The sequence below is a fragment of the Oculina patagonica genome, chromosome 6 (assembly GCF_052425735.1).
Source record: "Oculina patagonica isolate OP01 chromosome 6, crgOcupat, whole genome shotgun sequence".
Taxonomy (NCBI): domain Eukaryota; kingdom Metazoa; phylum Cnidaria; class Anthozoa; order Scleractinia; family Oculinidae; genus Oculina; species Oculina patagonica.
The window spans coordinates 29,551,198-29,568,770 of record NC_135763.1 but is presented as its reverse complement, the minus strand read 5'-3'; the positions used below and the strand labels follow the sequence as shown (position 1 = coordinate 29,568,770).

The following is a 17,573-nucleotide window of genomic DNA, read 5'->3' as shown; positions in this document are numbered from 1 at the left end:
TGCAAGTATTCAATATTCCTGATTAAAAAACTGAGTATTCAATATTCCTTACAATTTTGAGCCAATATTCAATATTCCTTTACAGTTTTAAGCCAGTATTCAATATTCATTATTCCGCTTCAACCCCCGAAAAAGTGGAGACTAGGAAGTAGAGTTGATACAGTGGTTTGCCAGTGATGAATTTGTATTGAGGGTCTTTCAGTAGTCAATCCAGAGATGTTTTACACCGTTTTTTAACTTTGGTGTTATTGCTACATGGTTTTCGCTGTGTTTTGCTTAAAATATATCTGCCATTTATAGTGAGGATTGGGCTTTTTATTATGTACATATTGCATAGAGGCAGAATAGAGGCCAATAACCAGTTCCAATGCAAGAGCTACATTCACACATTCATGGTGCTTATTGACAAAGTGCAGATTAAACATATTGAAGTAATTAGGTCAAATCACATCAATCAGTGGATTCTTTGAAAACTGTATCTTGGATGTTTTCTGTTGTTGTTGTTTTTATTTCTGTTCTGTAAACATAATGAAAGAAAGAATCAATAGTTAAAAAAATTAAAAATTGTTTACACATATTTGTTTAGACACCAAGACTGATTAACTTCAACAATTTAATGCAACATAAGTAGTTACTTAATTCAATAAAATTTTTCTTTTTTCTGAAACACATCTTTCTACATGTACATTATATCTTCTTAAATCATTTACTAGTTATCATAGCCTACAAAAATAAATGTATATACTTTTTTTTGGTTGTTAACCACACAGCTTTAAGGTCACTGAGGTGTGTCTCTAGAACACCAGTTTGGACTCTTGATTTATTTACATTTGTATAAATATACATGTATGATCAATTGTAGTTCTGTTTTCAGTGGCAAAGCCTGAAATAAGTTTGTTTGTATCCATATTTTACAATCATTTGTTTATATAGATTTACTGCTGCTTTGTACACCACTATTAAAATCAATGTTGAAATCTGACCTAGTAGTAAGAGTGAAAACGTTCTGTTGCCAGAAGGGATCGCGAATGATCTATAAATTTTAGCAAATTAAATATAACATCTGGCAGATATTTCACTTTTAAAATCGTTATTTCGATTCCATAAATACTTTGACAATTATGTTATTCCAACACTACGGTATTCAATAAAGTACAAGCAAATATAAACTTAAGATAGCTCACCTCAGCTGCAGTTGTCGCAGTACGTCTTCTGCAGCACTTCTCGTCGATCTTCAGTTAAAGCTCAGGTTACAATGTCGCCAGGCAGTAGTTCAAATCGCAAATAGTTTAGTCCCTCGACTTATAGGTGTGTCGATAAGGTTTTTGTGTACTTTGATATCACAAAAAGTTTGTAAGTGAGCGAAAAAAATATCAGCTACTAATCGAGTCAAGGCTTCTGGCTGCGAAAAATTCTCACATGCATGACCGAACACTCCAAGATGGCCGACGCAAACAAATCTCAAACCATGGTCTTAGTTACCAGTCCTCTTCGGTTCGAATCATCACATCTTAACACGAAGAATCCAAAATCGCTTTATACTAACATGATAACATTAGGCTCGAGACTACGTCCTCGCCTAAAGAATGGATACCACTAAATTTGTGCAACATAGCTTAAAATTATGGCTTAATAAAATGTAAGATAATTTGCTTTATAGTACAATACAAGGCTTTGTTTTATTGTACTGTTTTTATAATTCCTTCAATGATCGTTACATTATTAGCTAGTTTCCTGTATTTATTTAACAGAATAAGTCTAGAAATCAATCCAAGAATAGCACAGAGTAAAATGAAATAGAAGAACTCGAAAACAACGACTACTGTGATGATTTTAATTTGTTTTTGTGGAACAGCTGAATGTGGAAAGCGCCTCTCTCAGCCGTCCCGCGTGGTAGGCGGGGAAGATGCCACACCCAATTCATGGCCTTGGCAGATTTCTCTCCGTAATAAATATTACAAAAATGGCGAACACGTCTGTGGCCGATCTCTGATCGAGAAAGATTGGGTTTTGACGGCGGCTCATTGTGTGATGCGTGACCAGAGACCTTCTTCATATAAAGTCATTGTTGGTATGTAGTACCTTACTTCGCTTAATAAACTCCACTCTTCCCTACACTTCACTCAGTTCAATTCTTTTTCCCTTCCCTTAACCTAATGCAGTAATAGTAGCTATTTTTTCTTTACTTGGTAAAAGGTTGTAGTTGACAATATTGTTGTAGCATAAGATTCAGGATGTATCTTTTTTTACGATGTTTTTTTTACTAAGTTTCTCTCATTGCTATCCAAATCAATGTTCAGTTGAGCGCCAGTATTACATCTTCGCAAATCAGTTTACTTACCTATATTAGTGAAGAGAGGAACAGACATCAATCTCCCGAAAAGTTGACGAAATCAGTCGTATTGTTTAGAATGAGGATTTGCAAGGTTGTTTTATACATATACAGTGGAACCCCGCTTAATACGGACACCCCGGTTATTACGGACAGTTTCGTTGGTCCCGACGAAAACCTCATACATTTTCTTTAAAATTTACCCGCTTAATACGGACACCCGTTAGGGACGGACCATTATTTTCTTGGAGGGGGGAAGGGGAAGAAAAATTTTCCTCTGCAAACTTTTTTCTTTAGTTTATGCACCTCTGCAAATATTTTTTTCGAAATTCTTACTAATTTTTGTTATACATATCGTTTTTGCAAACAATTTATTTTGTCTTTCAAGGCCCTGCAAACAATTTTCTTCAATATTTTTCATCCCCCCCCTCCAAAAAAATAACGGTCCGTCCCTTAATACTGACAACGGACACTTTTCCGTGTCCCGAGTGACAAACTCTTATATACTGTCAACCCCGCTTTACGGACACCGTTTATTTGTGGACTGTCACTTTTTATTGTCGCGATTATTTGCTAACCTGAAGACATTGGACTCTGGTCAAATAATGACAGAATTTGACGAGTTAAAACGATTTTATTATTGAGAGATTCCAGTGTTTGACCCTTGTACATAAAGTCCTTTAATAAGGTTGCCATTTGCTTCAGTCATCGCTTAACTTGTACTCTTCTTTCTCTTTGAGGTACTTTGCTTGCCACTAACAGCAACAGCCTCTGTTCGTATTGTTGGGTTGTTGCCAACGTCTAGTAATCATCATGATAAGTAGACCGGTGTTCGAGTAATCCACGTGCGACAATCTCAAATAATTCCACTGTTGAAATTATTAACGTTTAGTTCGAGTGCCTAACTAGATCGTAAGGTTTTCGTAAAAACAATTAATTTTAGTCAGAGAGTTCACAGTTTGCATTTGTTATAGTTACGGTACAATTAAACAACGTTTTGTTGCCGTAAAAACGTTTGCGTTCGTCTTTGTGTCGATAAAGCTTGTATACGTGACTTTTTTCTGAAACCCCCCTTAATACGGACACCCCGTTAATACGGACAATTTGGCCTGCCCCTTGGTTTCCGTATTAACAGGGTTCCACTGTACCACAATTTACTGCAGCTACTTCATCTCTGTATTAGGTGCTCACCATCGTACAGGCTCTCCCACGTCGGTTCAGGAAACAATCAATGTGACAAAAGTTATCTCTCACAGTGGGTTCAACTTCGTGGGGTCCGGCTACAAGGATTTGAGACACGACGTGGCGCTGCTGAAACTTGAGAAGCCAATAACATTAAGTGTCAAAGTCAACACGGTTTGTCTTGCGAAAGGACGGAGAGATAAGATATCTCCAGTAAAAAATTGCTATATCACTGGTAAGGCAGAGTTGTTTTTATAAAGAGTTTACAAGATATTAAAACTGTTTTTCTTTCTTACATTTTTCCATTTTTCAAATCAACATATAATCAACACCCAAATAAACATTTCTGGGTGCTTCATGCACCATGGAAGTTTAATTACTATATTGTGAATCCTTTTGGAGATACACGCGTGAGGCATTCTGTTTCTGTCATTCTAAATGGGCTTAACTAGTTCCTGCTTTTTGGTAAATATAGTTTTCAAAAAGAACTTTAAGTGGAAGGTGTGTTGCCTTTTCATACACCCAGGGATATGACAATAAATTCTTTTTCTAAAAGAAAGCTTAGGAGTTTCCGTGCTGAAGTGAAAACCCATTGTGCATCTTCGATTGCTATTACCACAAAGAACATAATAATAATAATAATAATAATAATAATAATAATAATAATAATAATTTATATAGCGCTATTTAGCTAATCTTTCATAGCGCTTTACAATCACTATGCTAAAATATAAAAATAAAATATAAAAATGGACTTAAAATAAACATGTATAAGAAATAAAAATAAAATATCATAGGCTTCTTTAAAAAGATAAGTTTTTAGGTTCTTCTTAAAAATGTCTTCTGATGCCGATTTTCGGATGCTCAGTGGCAAGTTGTTCCACAGCCTTGGCGCAGCAGTGCTGTTCAAACATCCTGTTCAAACTTATCAGCCCAATAGTTAGCTCGTAATTTTAAGGGCAAACTGCCAATCCAGAAAACTCGTAGACCGTTTGTTTTTGTAAGTTCTTTCAATTTTTTTTATGTATTGTTTATTGATGGGGAAAAACGGTCGGTGGAGGGAATGCATGGGATGTACTGCAACAAGCGGTTCTTCCAGTAGTGCGTCACAAAACATGCAAAGCAAGAAACAATGTAATCGTCAAAGTCTACAAAGGACCTATGCTTTGTGCTGGCGGTCAAGGCAAAGGGGGCTGTGAGGTAAAAAAAAAAGCAAAAGAAAATTTATATTTTACTTTAAAATCCAGAATATTAGGCAAAGTTGACAAAATAACGAAAAATGGAATATATAATAGCGACCTTTAGATTGGACTGATTATAACCAACGCGTCCTTTCAGCCTCGTCGGCTGAACCCGGATGTAACAGCAAATTTAATCCATAAAAAAAAACAGCTCCAAAAAGCCCAATATTTTGTTTGGAATATCAAGAAGTTTTCGGCCATTTTCCGACAATATTCGATCATTTCGGAAGATTTTTGAAGACTACCGAAGATTCCCGAAGATTGTCGAAGATTTTTGGAAACGACCGAAGATGTCCGAGGACTACCGAAGATTTCCGAGGAGAACACACAGCACAGGCTCAATGTTTGGGAGTGATTTTATTACCGATTTTCGAAGAGCAGATAAGAATTTACAATGCTAAAAGACTATGTAAACATTAAAAAATTGACCAATTTAACAGCAAACACTTAAAATTATGGGCAAATAACATTCAACACTTAAACCCATTCAGAACCTCACTGTACTTTATTTCCATTCATCTAATATAAAACTTTTTACCTTCTCTTAGGGTGACAGCGGTGGACCCTTGGTATGTGGAGAAAACGGAAAGTGGGTGTTAAGGGGTGTAGTCAGCTGGGGTCACCCCGACTGTCAGACGGATTACTACAGTGTGTTTGCTCGGGTTTCTAACTACGTGAAATGGATAAAGAAAAACATAAAAAATAAATCAAAGGTATGATAATGAAGCGTGCTTTTAAAATATTCTAAAAGCCATAAATGGCAGATTCTGAACCCGGATACGCTAACAGCTGACAGACGCCAAATTAAGTGTGGTTTGTATTATTCAAAACGTGAGCTAAGATGTAGACATAAACTTTTTGTTTTCAGATTCTCTTATCTCTTATGGAATTCATTTGTATAAACAAGATAACAGATACTGCTAGGTTGGGCGTCTCATTGTACATGCTGGACCCCAAGAATTGGGCCCTCGCTACTGCGCCTTTTAAGGTATCACGGAAGGAAAATTGGCGTTTTCGTTCCAAGTCAAAATGTGTGCAAACCATCAGTGATAACCCCAATAAAGTATATATTTTCTGAAAGCTTATTGAATAAAGATTGTAATTCTGGATTTTGTTTTAATCAAATAGACCATAATAAGCAACGTCAGCATTTTGTTTGCAATTATGATGTTGCGCAACATTAGGTTTGTTTGAGAGCACATTTACATGAGAGCCAAAACTTTTATGTGCAATTTGATCTACATAATTATATTGGTCTAAAAAACGGTGTCTCAAATTTTTCTTTTCTTGTTCCATTAATTTTTTATGAATTTTTAAACTTTAAAATGGCATTTTTAGGGCTTCTTTAGGATTAAAAATTCATAAAAAATTAATGAAATTAATCTGAGACACCGTTTTTTAGACCAATATATGTAGATCAAATTTCACATAAAAGTTTTGGCTCACATTTAAATGTGTTCTCAAATAAATCTAAAGTTGCGCAACATCACAATTGCAAAAAAAAAAATGCTGATGTTGCTTATTATGGTCTATATGATCCAAACAAAATCCCAAATTACAATCTTTATTCAATAAGCTTTCAGAAAGTATATACTTTATTGGGGTTATCATTGATGGTTTGCACACAATTTGACTTGGAACGAAAACGCCAATTTTCCTTCCGTGATACCTTAAAGATGATTTCTAGTCCGTACTGCGCAACCTCCGCCTGCAATGTTTATTTGAGTCTCACACGAAAGGCTAGAATGTTTACTAGCAAAAATAAAAATTGCGGGACAAACTTACCTTTTTCCTTCAAAACAATAATAACGAGTACAAGAATCTAGACGCTATTCCAAACCTACGTTTCAGCTCATTGCACATTCTTGAACGAAACGACCAGAAATAGTTCGTAATGGCGGACTTAAAAACTTCATGTACGTGCACACGAGAGAATTGAATTCATTAGTTTCATTATGTTGTGCGTAAAATAGTTGTGTAATATCTTTTGTTTCTTTTGTTTTTCTACCGGCATAGTTCCGTTCGTTCCTTTGCTTTAGTTATTTATGTAAATTTAGGCCTTTTTTCGTTTTCAAGTTGCATGTCAAGTAGGTTTCTTTTTATTCGGGTTAAAACGTTGCACGAAGCAAGATCGTTAGGACATTTTCGAGGACATAAGGACAACTTCGTTTAGTAGATCATTGGACGTGTGTATAGTGTTTGAATTTCGAGTGCATCACCTTAACGGACATCGTGGAACGTACAATAAATGTTTCTTGTGAACAGTACGCTATTAATGTAGTGTAACATATCAACGAATTCAAAACAAAAACGAAAACAAACCCCGAGACTGCGCAGTACGGACTGGATGTCAGCCTCACTAAAACGCGAATACTGAAAATTAAAACCCAGCAATTTATTGTGTTTTACACTGCCCTCGATCATAATTATGGCGACCAAAAACAGAAAAATACAAAAATGACCTTGGTAAATACACTGTGTCTCTGGCGATCTGTAGACTGATAAAAATTAGAAGGATTCCTCCGAAATGAACTCTAAAGTCACCAAATTTTCGGTGGCCTCTGTCCACCTTCATCAGAGTAAAATGATGTTCGTTATACATTAGCACGCGCTAAGCATGTTTGAATACGCCATCCAATTTTTAATTTATTAGCAGTGGAGTGTAAGGGCGCGGAAGGGGTTTTCTTTCGTTGACTGCGTTGGAATCCACCGTTGAGTGCCATGACTCTAAGAACAGTCTCCTGGTGTAACTTGAGATTCCCCGTTCAAGGATCGTAGCATTCCTTGGGTGGATGTCATTCTCGGTTGATGAAATGGAATGACCTTGTTAACTTGTATTGAAATGTTTGTCCCTATTACCATCCTTGTTACACCAATGAGTGGTGCAAACATTAGGCCATAGACGTACGTTGATGAGGATTACAAATTGCCATTGACATCTCAAAGCTGTCCCTAGTCACTGAATAGGTGGTTTTCACTGTCACGCCTCGAAAAAATAAATCCAAAACTATTGAGTCAAAAAAATCAAGAATATTACAGGTTGTAGAAAACTACTAAATAAACTTTTTGTCCAAGTCTCAGGTCAGCATGTTGTTCCGTACTCGAGTTATCCGTCAAAATGTCTCACGCAAATTTAGAGAGCACAGTATGGAAACTCCATGCTGGAGTCCAACTGGTTGGGCTCCAACATGGCCGCCGGAAATCAATGAAAACATCTGGCATTAAATTTTGCGACAAAAAGCGGTCAGATCACCCTCGTGGACAAGTAAACATTCACATAAACACTTCTAGCAAAACCTCAGCTGTTCAGATTGTTAAAAATCGCAAGATAAGGCATTTTTTAAAGAGAACGTGACAGCCTTCTGGCGGCCATCTTGGATCTCGTGTGGCGTGAAACTCCGAAATTCAAAATGCTCTATCTTAAAGACGGCGATTGCTATCGAGCTAAAAATCCTTAAAATGATATATATTAAGGACGTCTAATAGCCAGTGAAGGAAAAAAACTCAGGGGTCTTGCGATTCTCGATTTTAGAATTTTGATGACGTCACGTGAAAACCAAGAATAGTACTGACGTTCTTTTCCAGGTCAGCGGTTTTCAGAACTGCTTGGGTGATGGTGACACTAAGAAGACAACGCACTGGGGAATAGCGGAGGAACCTACTTATGGGAAGCTCTGAATAATCGACGGGAAAATCAAATTAATTGTTGAAACATTAAATGGAATAAAGTGTGGGATAATGCTTATAACGTTTTCAGTTGTACTATCTGATTTATTTCGTACATTTACATTTCTTGTGGTTCAAGTTGGATCTGACTCATGGTGTTCTCCTTTGAAGCACTTATTAAAAAAGGAAAGAGGCTGAAGGGAAAAAGGCAATCGGACAAACTACATCTACTCCCCCCCCCCCCACCTTGAGAAAAGTTCTGTGATATTCCTCCTCGAAAAAAACATTCCCTAGCTTGTGGCCCTCCTCCAACATGTCGTGGTTCGTTGTTTAGAGCAACGGTCAGGACAAACATACCACAATTTTGATTTCGTGGGATAAGATGAAAAAAAAATCGATTTCGTTATTTTTTCCCTCCATATGTTGCCAATACGCAGGAAAGAAACATGATGTAGTTTGTGTCCTCCAAAAACTATTTTAATTTTTTTCAAACTCGAAATAAGCTATGATAGACACTCCTCGTATTCGGTAACAAAACCATACAGAGACGTTTGGACACCTTCTGACAACAAAAAGCTTTTTTTCTTTCAGTGGAATATAATTTCAGGTTTTAACGAGATTTATCAAACTGAATTTATCAAAAAATAAGGAACAGGTTGTTATGAACAGTTTGTTGTCCCGAGCCCCTACGTTCCCCCCCCCCCCCATCTCGTGTGCGAAGCGTTTTGTAAAAATTTGATTATTTGATCACTTTTCTTTCGTTTATTTGCCATCGATGTTTGTATTCCTTTTTGTAATTTGGGTTTCCTTTGGTTCGAGTGGCGAGCTTTGTATTTTGTGGTTTTCAGCTGTACCGACTTTGACGACTCTGTCGACAACTCTACCGACGTGCGTGTAAGAGATCTAACATCTTTCAGTGCCCAAAGTTTGTCTTGTGGTTTTATTCAACACAGGTTTTTTAGGCAAATGAAAGATCATCGCAGTAATGTACTCAACTTAAGCAGTTGAGAAAAGCAAGCCTGAAAAAAATTCAGGCTTGAACGGGAATCGAACCCATGACCTCTGCGATACAGGTTTTTTAGTTAACAAAAACCTTAATTTAATAATCATTTTCTACGTTATTATTCACCATATATGTGGTATAACTCAATCTTTTTTTTAATTCTAGTTTCATCGCACATTCAAGCATGCGTCTAAAACAAACCTGAAAATAGGCTGGGGCTATTGAAGAAATCCCTGTATAAAGCAAGGTCGCCCAGGGTTTTAAAGTAAACTTGGGGATTTTAAATTGGGTATACAGTATTTCACGCAAAATTTGGACCTTTAATGGCTACAAGGTATACTGTGTTTTTCCTAATATATATCCAAATATATATTTCAGGTATATTGGTATACCACTCACCACCCCCCCCTCCCGGTTTTTGCGATTTCCGGAATATTAATCAAGGTCTCGGTGAGTGTTATCAGCCTCTGCCTTCGGCTTCGGCTGATAACACTTACGTTCATTCCCGATACCGCAAAAACCTCATCCAATAATTGTTTAAATGTATATGACCAACGAACAAGGGACACAGCCCCACAACAATAATATATAAATTTAGGCAAGCCTAAAAGCGGAGCTCCCCAGTTAATTATTTTGCACTTTATTGAACTCTGAATTCTGGCCATTGTAAAACTTTAAGGCTAAGAATTTTATATTCGTTTTATTTTTTTAATAAATAATAATTAATATTTTTCCTTATTTCTTTTTTACCGTGTCCGGGGTGGGGGGGGGGGGTACTCCCTAAAATTTACTATGGGGGTGTGCCGTTGAGTTGCTGAGACTCTGGACCTGTTCCAGAGACAAAAGGTTCAATTTGCGACCCTGTTCCAGACAAACACTGCAAAGTAGGTACCCTGTTCCAGCAATATCCACAATGGAAATATATGAAGATAGATATAAAAACACTACCGTACATCACAAAGCTCTCACTTGACTTTCGTCTGTGGCTTGGAGATAAAGCGATGAAAGGAGCGGAGTTTCATAGCTATATACTTGATAGTGTTTAATCAGGATTCTGGGAAAACAATCAACCCTGTTCTAGAGTCAAAAGGGTGATTTGTATACCCTGTTTCAGAGTCAGAGAGACAAAAAGCATACCATGTTGAGCGGCACATACCCGTATAGCTCTTATATGGGAGTACCATCCCCCCCTCCGGGTACCATGTACAGCAACACCAAATAAGAGAACAAACAAAATCAATCAAAATGTTATAATTCCACCGAAAGCATTATCATAAAGAAGTCTGGATGGGAAATTATGTTGCAAAACGGGCAATTATGTTACCTTCATGTAGAAAAAAAGGAGGGAGGACTAGGGCTGCATGTCGGGGTAGATAGGCATATCACATGGCAAATAAGGCATTTTTGTTGTTGCTTTACCAGCTTTAAAAGAAAGAAAAAATCACTTTACATTTAGAGTATAAAGAAAATAACAAACATCTACATTTATAATAAGGTTGATTTTAATTTTTTTCATTCACTCATTTATTCATTTTCATTTTCACTATTTGCCGATATTTTAATTTTGAATGGAAATGGCAGAGGTTATAGCTAATGGTTTACAGCATGTTGCCCAAACCAAGCTAACTCCAAGCAAACCAGAGTGAAAGCTAACCACAAGCAAACTAGAGTGAAAGCTAACCGCAAGCAAACCAGATGAATAAAGCTAACTGCGAGCAAACAGGGGTGAACCTAACTCCGGAAACAAAGAAGTGACATTCTGTCATTCCACCGAACAGGGTCACCCCATCCCCAACCCCCCCCCCCCAAAAAAAAAAAAGAAGATAGCACCTTGTTCACTTTTACATGTCTTTTGACTCCCCTTCCTCTTAAGGGGTTTCACTTCACTTACAGAAAAAAAGCAAAAATTCTGGGAAGCTAGAATATTGTTTGTGAGTCTCAAACTCAGTTTTGCTATTTGATTACCCAGAAAAAAAAATAGAATCATGTCTGCTTGTGTATAAAACTATGCAAGAAAAAATATAACATCAATACTTTGACTACTCTTTTAAAAATTTGTTTGTATTATTGTCCACATCTTTATGGAGTCATGTTGCCCATTTGTCATGGAGTTCACAAAGTAAGCAAGTGAGTCACAATTTGGTTGCTACATGGTACCTTATGGATACTGCAAATTTTATCTGGCTTTAGAATATTTCACTTATTTTAAAAATATAGCTGTTCTTATAAATTGTACACAGCATACAATACATAAGAATGAAATTGGTAATGCATATTGCTTGCAATAACGGTTTTAAACTCACCTATACTTTAGAATTACAGTACCACCAGTTTCAGCATAACTAATCCAAATTCAAATAATTACATTGCTTTGTAACTCCACTGCCTCCCCCAAAGTCAACCAAAGATCTTATCATATAATTAGACAACTACATGTAAGTCCTGTGTAGTTGAGGGCTCAAAACATTTGGACACTTGCAGGTCATGTTAACTGGCCAAACAGATTTTAGCTTGGTCACATGTGGTTTCTTACCAGTCAAAACATTGAAAATAGCAATTTTAAACTACCACCATTTCTGCTGTTACTGTTTTCGCTGCATATTTTTGAAAAGATCACTTCATAATTCCCTTGTTACATCTAACAAGATGTGAAAGTGACAGGTCAATCAAGAAGTCGTTTTCTGAAGTACATTGTAAATAGGTTAACATTTAAAATCTAAATTTTGCTTATTTGCAGCTTTTCTTGATTTTAATTTACATGTAATTTACTAGTCTCTTAAAAATAGCATCATGACGACACCCAAACATCGAGCTGGATTTAATCTTTCCTGTTTTCTATTTATGTCCTTGTCCTTGTCTGTTTTTGTGTCTGTGGCACTGCAAACTCTGCAACTCATGTTAACCCTGAAAAAAGTCAAATGCCACAGATTAAATTAAAATTGATTAATTGTCATCAATATCAATAATTTATAAAACAAAACACTTAACTTGAGCTTGTTTAACTGAAGCCAAACCACTGGATGCAAAAGGATCCATTAGATATTTAACATAGATGGATCAGCACAGACTATTTTTTTTACTGATAACTGCAAAGTCAACTAAATATTTTAATAAACTCAAAGCATCACTGCAAACCCTAACACCCCCTCTTACCGGTAATTAAAAGGTTTGGCCTTTAATCAACCCCCCTCCCCCTCTCCCTCCCGCTAGCCCTTTTAGAACTTCCATTGACCTTACATGGGATGGATCTGAATATTTGGGTTTTCCTTGGTATAAGAACCTGTGAAAAATGTCTGTTTTGAAGCTATTGTTTTCCTGCTCCATGTTGTTTTGAGGCTCTTTGATGCCTTGTTTCACTGGTTCATACACTGAGGATGAGATGGCCATGGATTTCTGCCATAACCACACATTGGAATTTGTGAGGAGTTTGTGAGGGGAGGTGGCATTCAAACCATTTAACCTTCCACAGCGAGGATAGGGTATAGATATTTTCTGGTACAAGATCTAGGCATTTCATGAAAACATACTTTTAGTGAAATATTAATTATTTAAATTGTCTACTAATACATTGTAGTTGTTTTGAATGTCATTGAAGAGAGACAAACTAACTCCCGAGTTAGGATTTCGAGTTAGGATTTCGAGTTGGATTTTTGAGTTGGATTTTCGAGTTGGATTTTTGAGTTAGGATTACAAGTTGGATTTTCGAGTTGGATTTTCGAGTTGGATTTTTGAGTTAGGATTACGAGTTGGATTTTCGAGTTGGATTTCGAGTAAGGATTTCGAGTTGGATTTCGAGTTGGATTTTCGAGTTGGATTTTCGAGTTAGGATTTCGAGTTGGATTTTCGAGTTAGGATTTCGAGTTGGATTTTTTTTGACAAAGCAAAACCCATTACAATTATTGAAAGCTAACCATAAACAGGCTAACTGGAGTGCATAGTAGGCTAACCAAAGTGAATAGTAGGCTAACAGGAGTGTGTAGTAGGCTAACCCGAGTGCATAGTAAGCTAACTGGCGTGTATAGTAGGCTAACCGGAGTGCTTAGTACGGTAAGCAACTTGAAAATCCAACTCGAAATCCTAACTCGAAATCTAACTCGAAATCCAACTCCAAAATCCAACTCGAAAATCCAACTCGAAATCCTAACTTGAAATCCAACTCGAAATCTTAACTCAAAATCCAACTGGAAAATCGAACTCGTAAATCCAACTCAAAATCCTAACTCGAAATCCAACTCGAAATCCTAACTCGGTGAATAGGCAACCTCCATTGAGGAGTTGAATAATGAATGCAAATATTTCACAAAGTAAGAAGATCAGCAGCAACCAAATGCAGATTAAAGCAGCTGGGTAAAAAAAGAACGAAACTGAATAAAAACATATTTCAATTATAACTAATATAAACTAGATACCTGATTTACTTTGCTGTTGTCCACTTTGCACAGAGCATTCTATACCAAGTTCAACAAAACTTGACTGTAGCCAGTAGGTATTCTTCATTCATTGCGGCTTAATGGCAGAATATAACAATACCTAAAAGAAGGATTGACATAATAATCTATTAAAAACCACCACACTAGCTCTAATTAATGGCCCTGTTTATAAAAAGAATTTATAAAAAATTCTGTCTTATTTAATGGATCTCATCAAATATAATAATATTAGCCTCTTTCGTTTATACACTCAGTGTAGTGACCCTTCCTTCCTACAATGGGATATTTAGCTTTTCTTCTTGGAGATTTCTTGTTAACTTACTTGTATAGAAAAAACATTGCCATTGCAAAGATACACATTCAACACTGTCATAGTGATAGTCAATGTAAGTTTGCATACACAGCTGCATACAGTGTCTAAAATGGCATGAATTACAAGTAGAGCGAACAATTGTGTTTTGTAAAATTACTAAAAATAATTAACTAAGATAGTTTTATGTGGAAATAAACTGAGTTTTTTTTTTGTTTCTGCTAAGGTGTGGTAAAAACGTGTCAACGCAAGAAATTCGCAACGTAACGATCTCTTAGCGTATTCGTCCACGACCCTAAAATAGTTCGTTCAAACGAATTCCAACAGCGAGTAAATAAGAATAAATAGATGAATTAAAAAAACTAAAACACTAAGTTTAGCTGGGAGTTTAAATAAAAACATTAAGTCATTAACAGCTCATGAATTAATCGGAGGCGAAGCGGCCGCAGTTTTTCGTATTATTATCCAACCGCGTAGTACATGTTTAAGCATATAATTACAGATTTTCACAAAAAACATGGACTTAGTGTATTCAGTAAAGTCAAAGTTTGTTACCTCATATTTGAAGTCGGAGAATGCTTGTCAATTCACAGCAATTCAGCAGGACAAAGCTTTCAACCAGCTCATGAATTAATCGGAGGCGAAGCGGCCGCAGTTTTTCGTATTATTATCCAACCGCGTAGTACATGTGTAAGCTATAAATTATAACTTACTCCAGCACCACCGACCTTTGAATTATCTGCGAAGGTCTATTTCAGCCTTTTCCATCCGTGTAGCTATTGACACTTCTTTTTTCCTTCACTTCAGTTAATTGCGTTTAGCTCAATTACTAGAGCTGGTCAGCCGCCGAAACGGTAGAAACTCGCTCGCTCTCCACCTGTGCTTTTTTTTCGGATCTCCCCGTAAGCCCTTATCGTTTGCCATAACTTCCATGATGTGTAAAGCCTTTAGACGGGGTAGACCGAGAAATATTTACGGAGACATTTCTTTTTCCTGCTCGGTTTCTCCTTGTGCTTCGTTCAGCTTTCAAACTGACCGGGTTGTTCACTTTGTCCTTCATGTAAATCTAAATGGACTGACCATGGAAAAGAACTTGCGCCCGCGGACCAATAGCAATGCTATCACTTGGTCAGCGGTCAACTTAAAAAAAACACGCGACCTTGACTAGTTCTAAACCTGAGCCCGCGATATGGTCATGTGATACTGGTCAGCGGATACGTTGTTTTGACAGCTGTCAATTGACCATAAAATGGATGTCCAATATCAAAGATCTTAGTCGATTACCTCACTCATTTCTGGCGAAGGAGGCAGAAGATTGTCTCCCCTCCCCCCTCTGCTTGGGTTGCCTTGGGACTCCCCTCCCCCTCCCCGAGAGTCTGTACGCGCGCGCGGTCGACGGGCGTACGCACCAAATTTTTTGTTTCGTTTCCTCAGAAACGATACGGTATTATTTTGGATTCGATGTGAACTATTTACACAGTGGAGGCTACTATCCAATCAGGAGAACGCTCGCAACCACAAAATAAATAAGTTTGACCGAAGGCAATTAACTTCGTAAAAGCATGTTCTTCAAATATCAGAAAGATAATCCTCAGCATGACCAAAAAATATTGAGATTCCTTACAAATACAAATATCCGACGACTGCAATGGTTTTAGGTATGATTAAAACGATGTATTGGAAAGAAATTAGAGTTGGCTCTTTTAGCGTTTAATTGTAAAGTAAACATTCTAGCGATTTTCTAAAACGGAAGAAAAATTCCACCAATCAGACTGTTTGCAACGCAAACAAAAGCGTGATGACATGGCATATCCGCCGTGTTTGCTCGCACGGAAGGGCTAGCGTGCCCCGAAAACGGGCAAGTTGATTGAAGAGAAGGGCATATGTGCAGGAGAGTTACAAAGTTTTTTCACTTCATATAACAGATTAATGTATAAATGTGTATAGGAAAATTCACGGCATCTTCGACGTCACAAGCCGCGCGAATACACGCAAAATTGCGTGGGTTCTCGCGTGGACGCATCCGGAGTTGCGTGATCAGTGTCACGTGAATCGCGAAAACATTCGAGTCGGCACGAAAAGTTCATAACGAAAAGGAAGACAGTCAAATTCTGTTAAAACATCAAATTTCGTATGGACAGTTTCGTATAGCAAGCTGTGCAACTGCCTTGTCGAACAACATTTATCTCCTTGATGTAAAGCTCACGATTAACTACCGCGACTTTCTGAGATGAAATTAACCTGAATTAACAATATAAACATTCTTTGCATTACTGACAAAGCCATCGCGGTCTGATCGAAACTCCGCGGCATCGCCAAAAATGCGAATCGTAAATCAAGGCTGTTACACTGACAACAGAAGCAACTTGCCTGTGTCTTATTCTGTGGAAAGTATTTCATGTTTGCCAGAAGAGCTTCCGGCGCGGATCGAGACGAACGAGCAAAATAAAATCCAGTTTTGACTAAATACTTCTGGATGTATTAAAATCCCGGTTTAAGATCTGAGTATGGTAGCTTTTTCACACTAATTTGCCCTTGTTGTTTACGTGTCGAAGTTAAGTGACTACACGCATTTTTTTGGAAGAAATGGCTTCGAAACAGTGTATTTGTGCTTACCTCTGTTCTTGTCGACCCAGGGGGGTACTCCGGCTTGTAAATGACGGGGATGATCGAATGGAGGCAAAACTCAGGACCCAAAAAAATCCCTAAGTCTTCCGAAATTACCCCAAAAAAATCTCTGGACCAAAAATAACCCCCAAAAAAATCCCTTGTCAAATTACCCCTAAATTGCCAGGGGGAAATAATATAACACAAAGAAAATCATAAAAAAACTGAACGCTCGTGTTTGTTTATTCATCATACTGGCATAAATACGCCAAGGCCGTGCCAAGGCACTTAACTTCGTTTTAATACCCAAAAAAACCCTATTTAAATCAAGTCACCCCAAAAAATACTTGCCAAATTTTCCAACCCAAAAAAATCCCGCAATCGAAAATTTCAAACCCAAAAAAATCCTTCGATCATCCCCGTCATTTACAAGCCGAAGTACCCCCCCCCCCCCCGGGCTTCTCGACTAGGGTTTTTGTTTGTCTAGAATTTCAATTGGCATTTATTTGATTTGAGCATATGCTTGGGGCATGTGATCAATTTAGAGATGTATATAAATCAAGATTTTTGTCAAAAGGTACCCGGTAATAATTTCATAGACGATTGTATTGATAGGAACATATTATTTTCTGAAAATAAGTGGAGAAGTGGTCGCAAGTCAAATCCTCGGAAAAAAGATTTTCCGAGTTCCCCAAAGGGAGTGGAAGCCATGACCTTCCAGAATACCGGTTGGATAAATGTTTCACCACTTATCATATATTATTTTCTGTAGTTATTTTTTCATTAATAAAAAAGTGTTGGT

General features: G+C 37.2%; 2 protein-coding genes and 1 long non-coding RNA gene across 3 annotated transcripts in view; 2 read left to right on the top strand and 1 right to left on the bottom strand.

Moving 5' to 3' along the window:
* The window catches only part of LOC144658302 (chymotrypsinogen B-like), a 24,692-nt gene extending 16,263 nt beyond the window's left edge, over nucleotides 1-8,429 (top strand). The window contains exon 6 of the mRNA XM_078518713.1: nucleotides 8,341-8,429. The gene's annotated coding sequence lies outside the window, so the exon portion shown is untranslated. The remainder of the gene's footprint in view (nucleotides 1-8,340) is intronic.
* LOC144658000 (chymotrypsinogen A-like) overlaps nucleotides 1-8,433 on the top strand; it is a 15,391-nt gene extending 6,958 nt beyond the window's left edge. Inside the window, exons 2-7 of the mRNA XM_078518330.1 lie at nucleotides 1,856-2,071; nucleotides 3,516-3,749; nucleotides 3,990-4,015; nucleotides 5,304-5,468; nucleotides 5,624-5,743; nucleotides 8,341-8,433. Of these exons, the coding sequence (XP_078374456.1) occupies nucleotides 1,856-2,071; nucleotides 3,516-3,749; nucleotides 3,990-4,015; nucleotides 5,304-5,468; nucleotides 5,624-5,743; nucleotides 8,341-8,433 (854 nt within the window). The remainder of the gene's footprint in view (nucleotides 1-1,855; nucleotides 2,072-3,515; nucleotides 3,750-3,989; nucleotides 4,016-5,303; nucleotides 5,469-5,623; nucleotides 5,744-8,340) is intronic.
* A 2,475-nt stretch (nucleotides 8,434-10,908) lies between these two features.
* LOC144656623 (uncharacterized) lies at nucleotides 10,909-15,277 on the bottom strand. The gene is made up of 3 exons (XR_013571333.1): nucleotides 14,720-15,277; nucleotides 13,834-13,954; nucleotides 10,909-12,328 (listed from the first exon to the last, which is right to left on the bottom strand). It is a non-coding gene; the product is annotated as an uncharacterized LOC144656623 (long non-coding RNA).
* Between the last annotated feature and the right edge of the window lie 2,296 nt (nucleotides 15,278-17,573).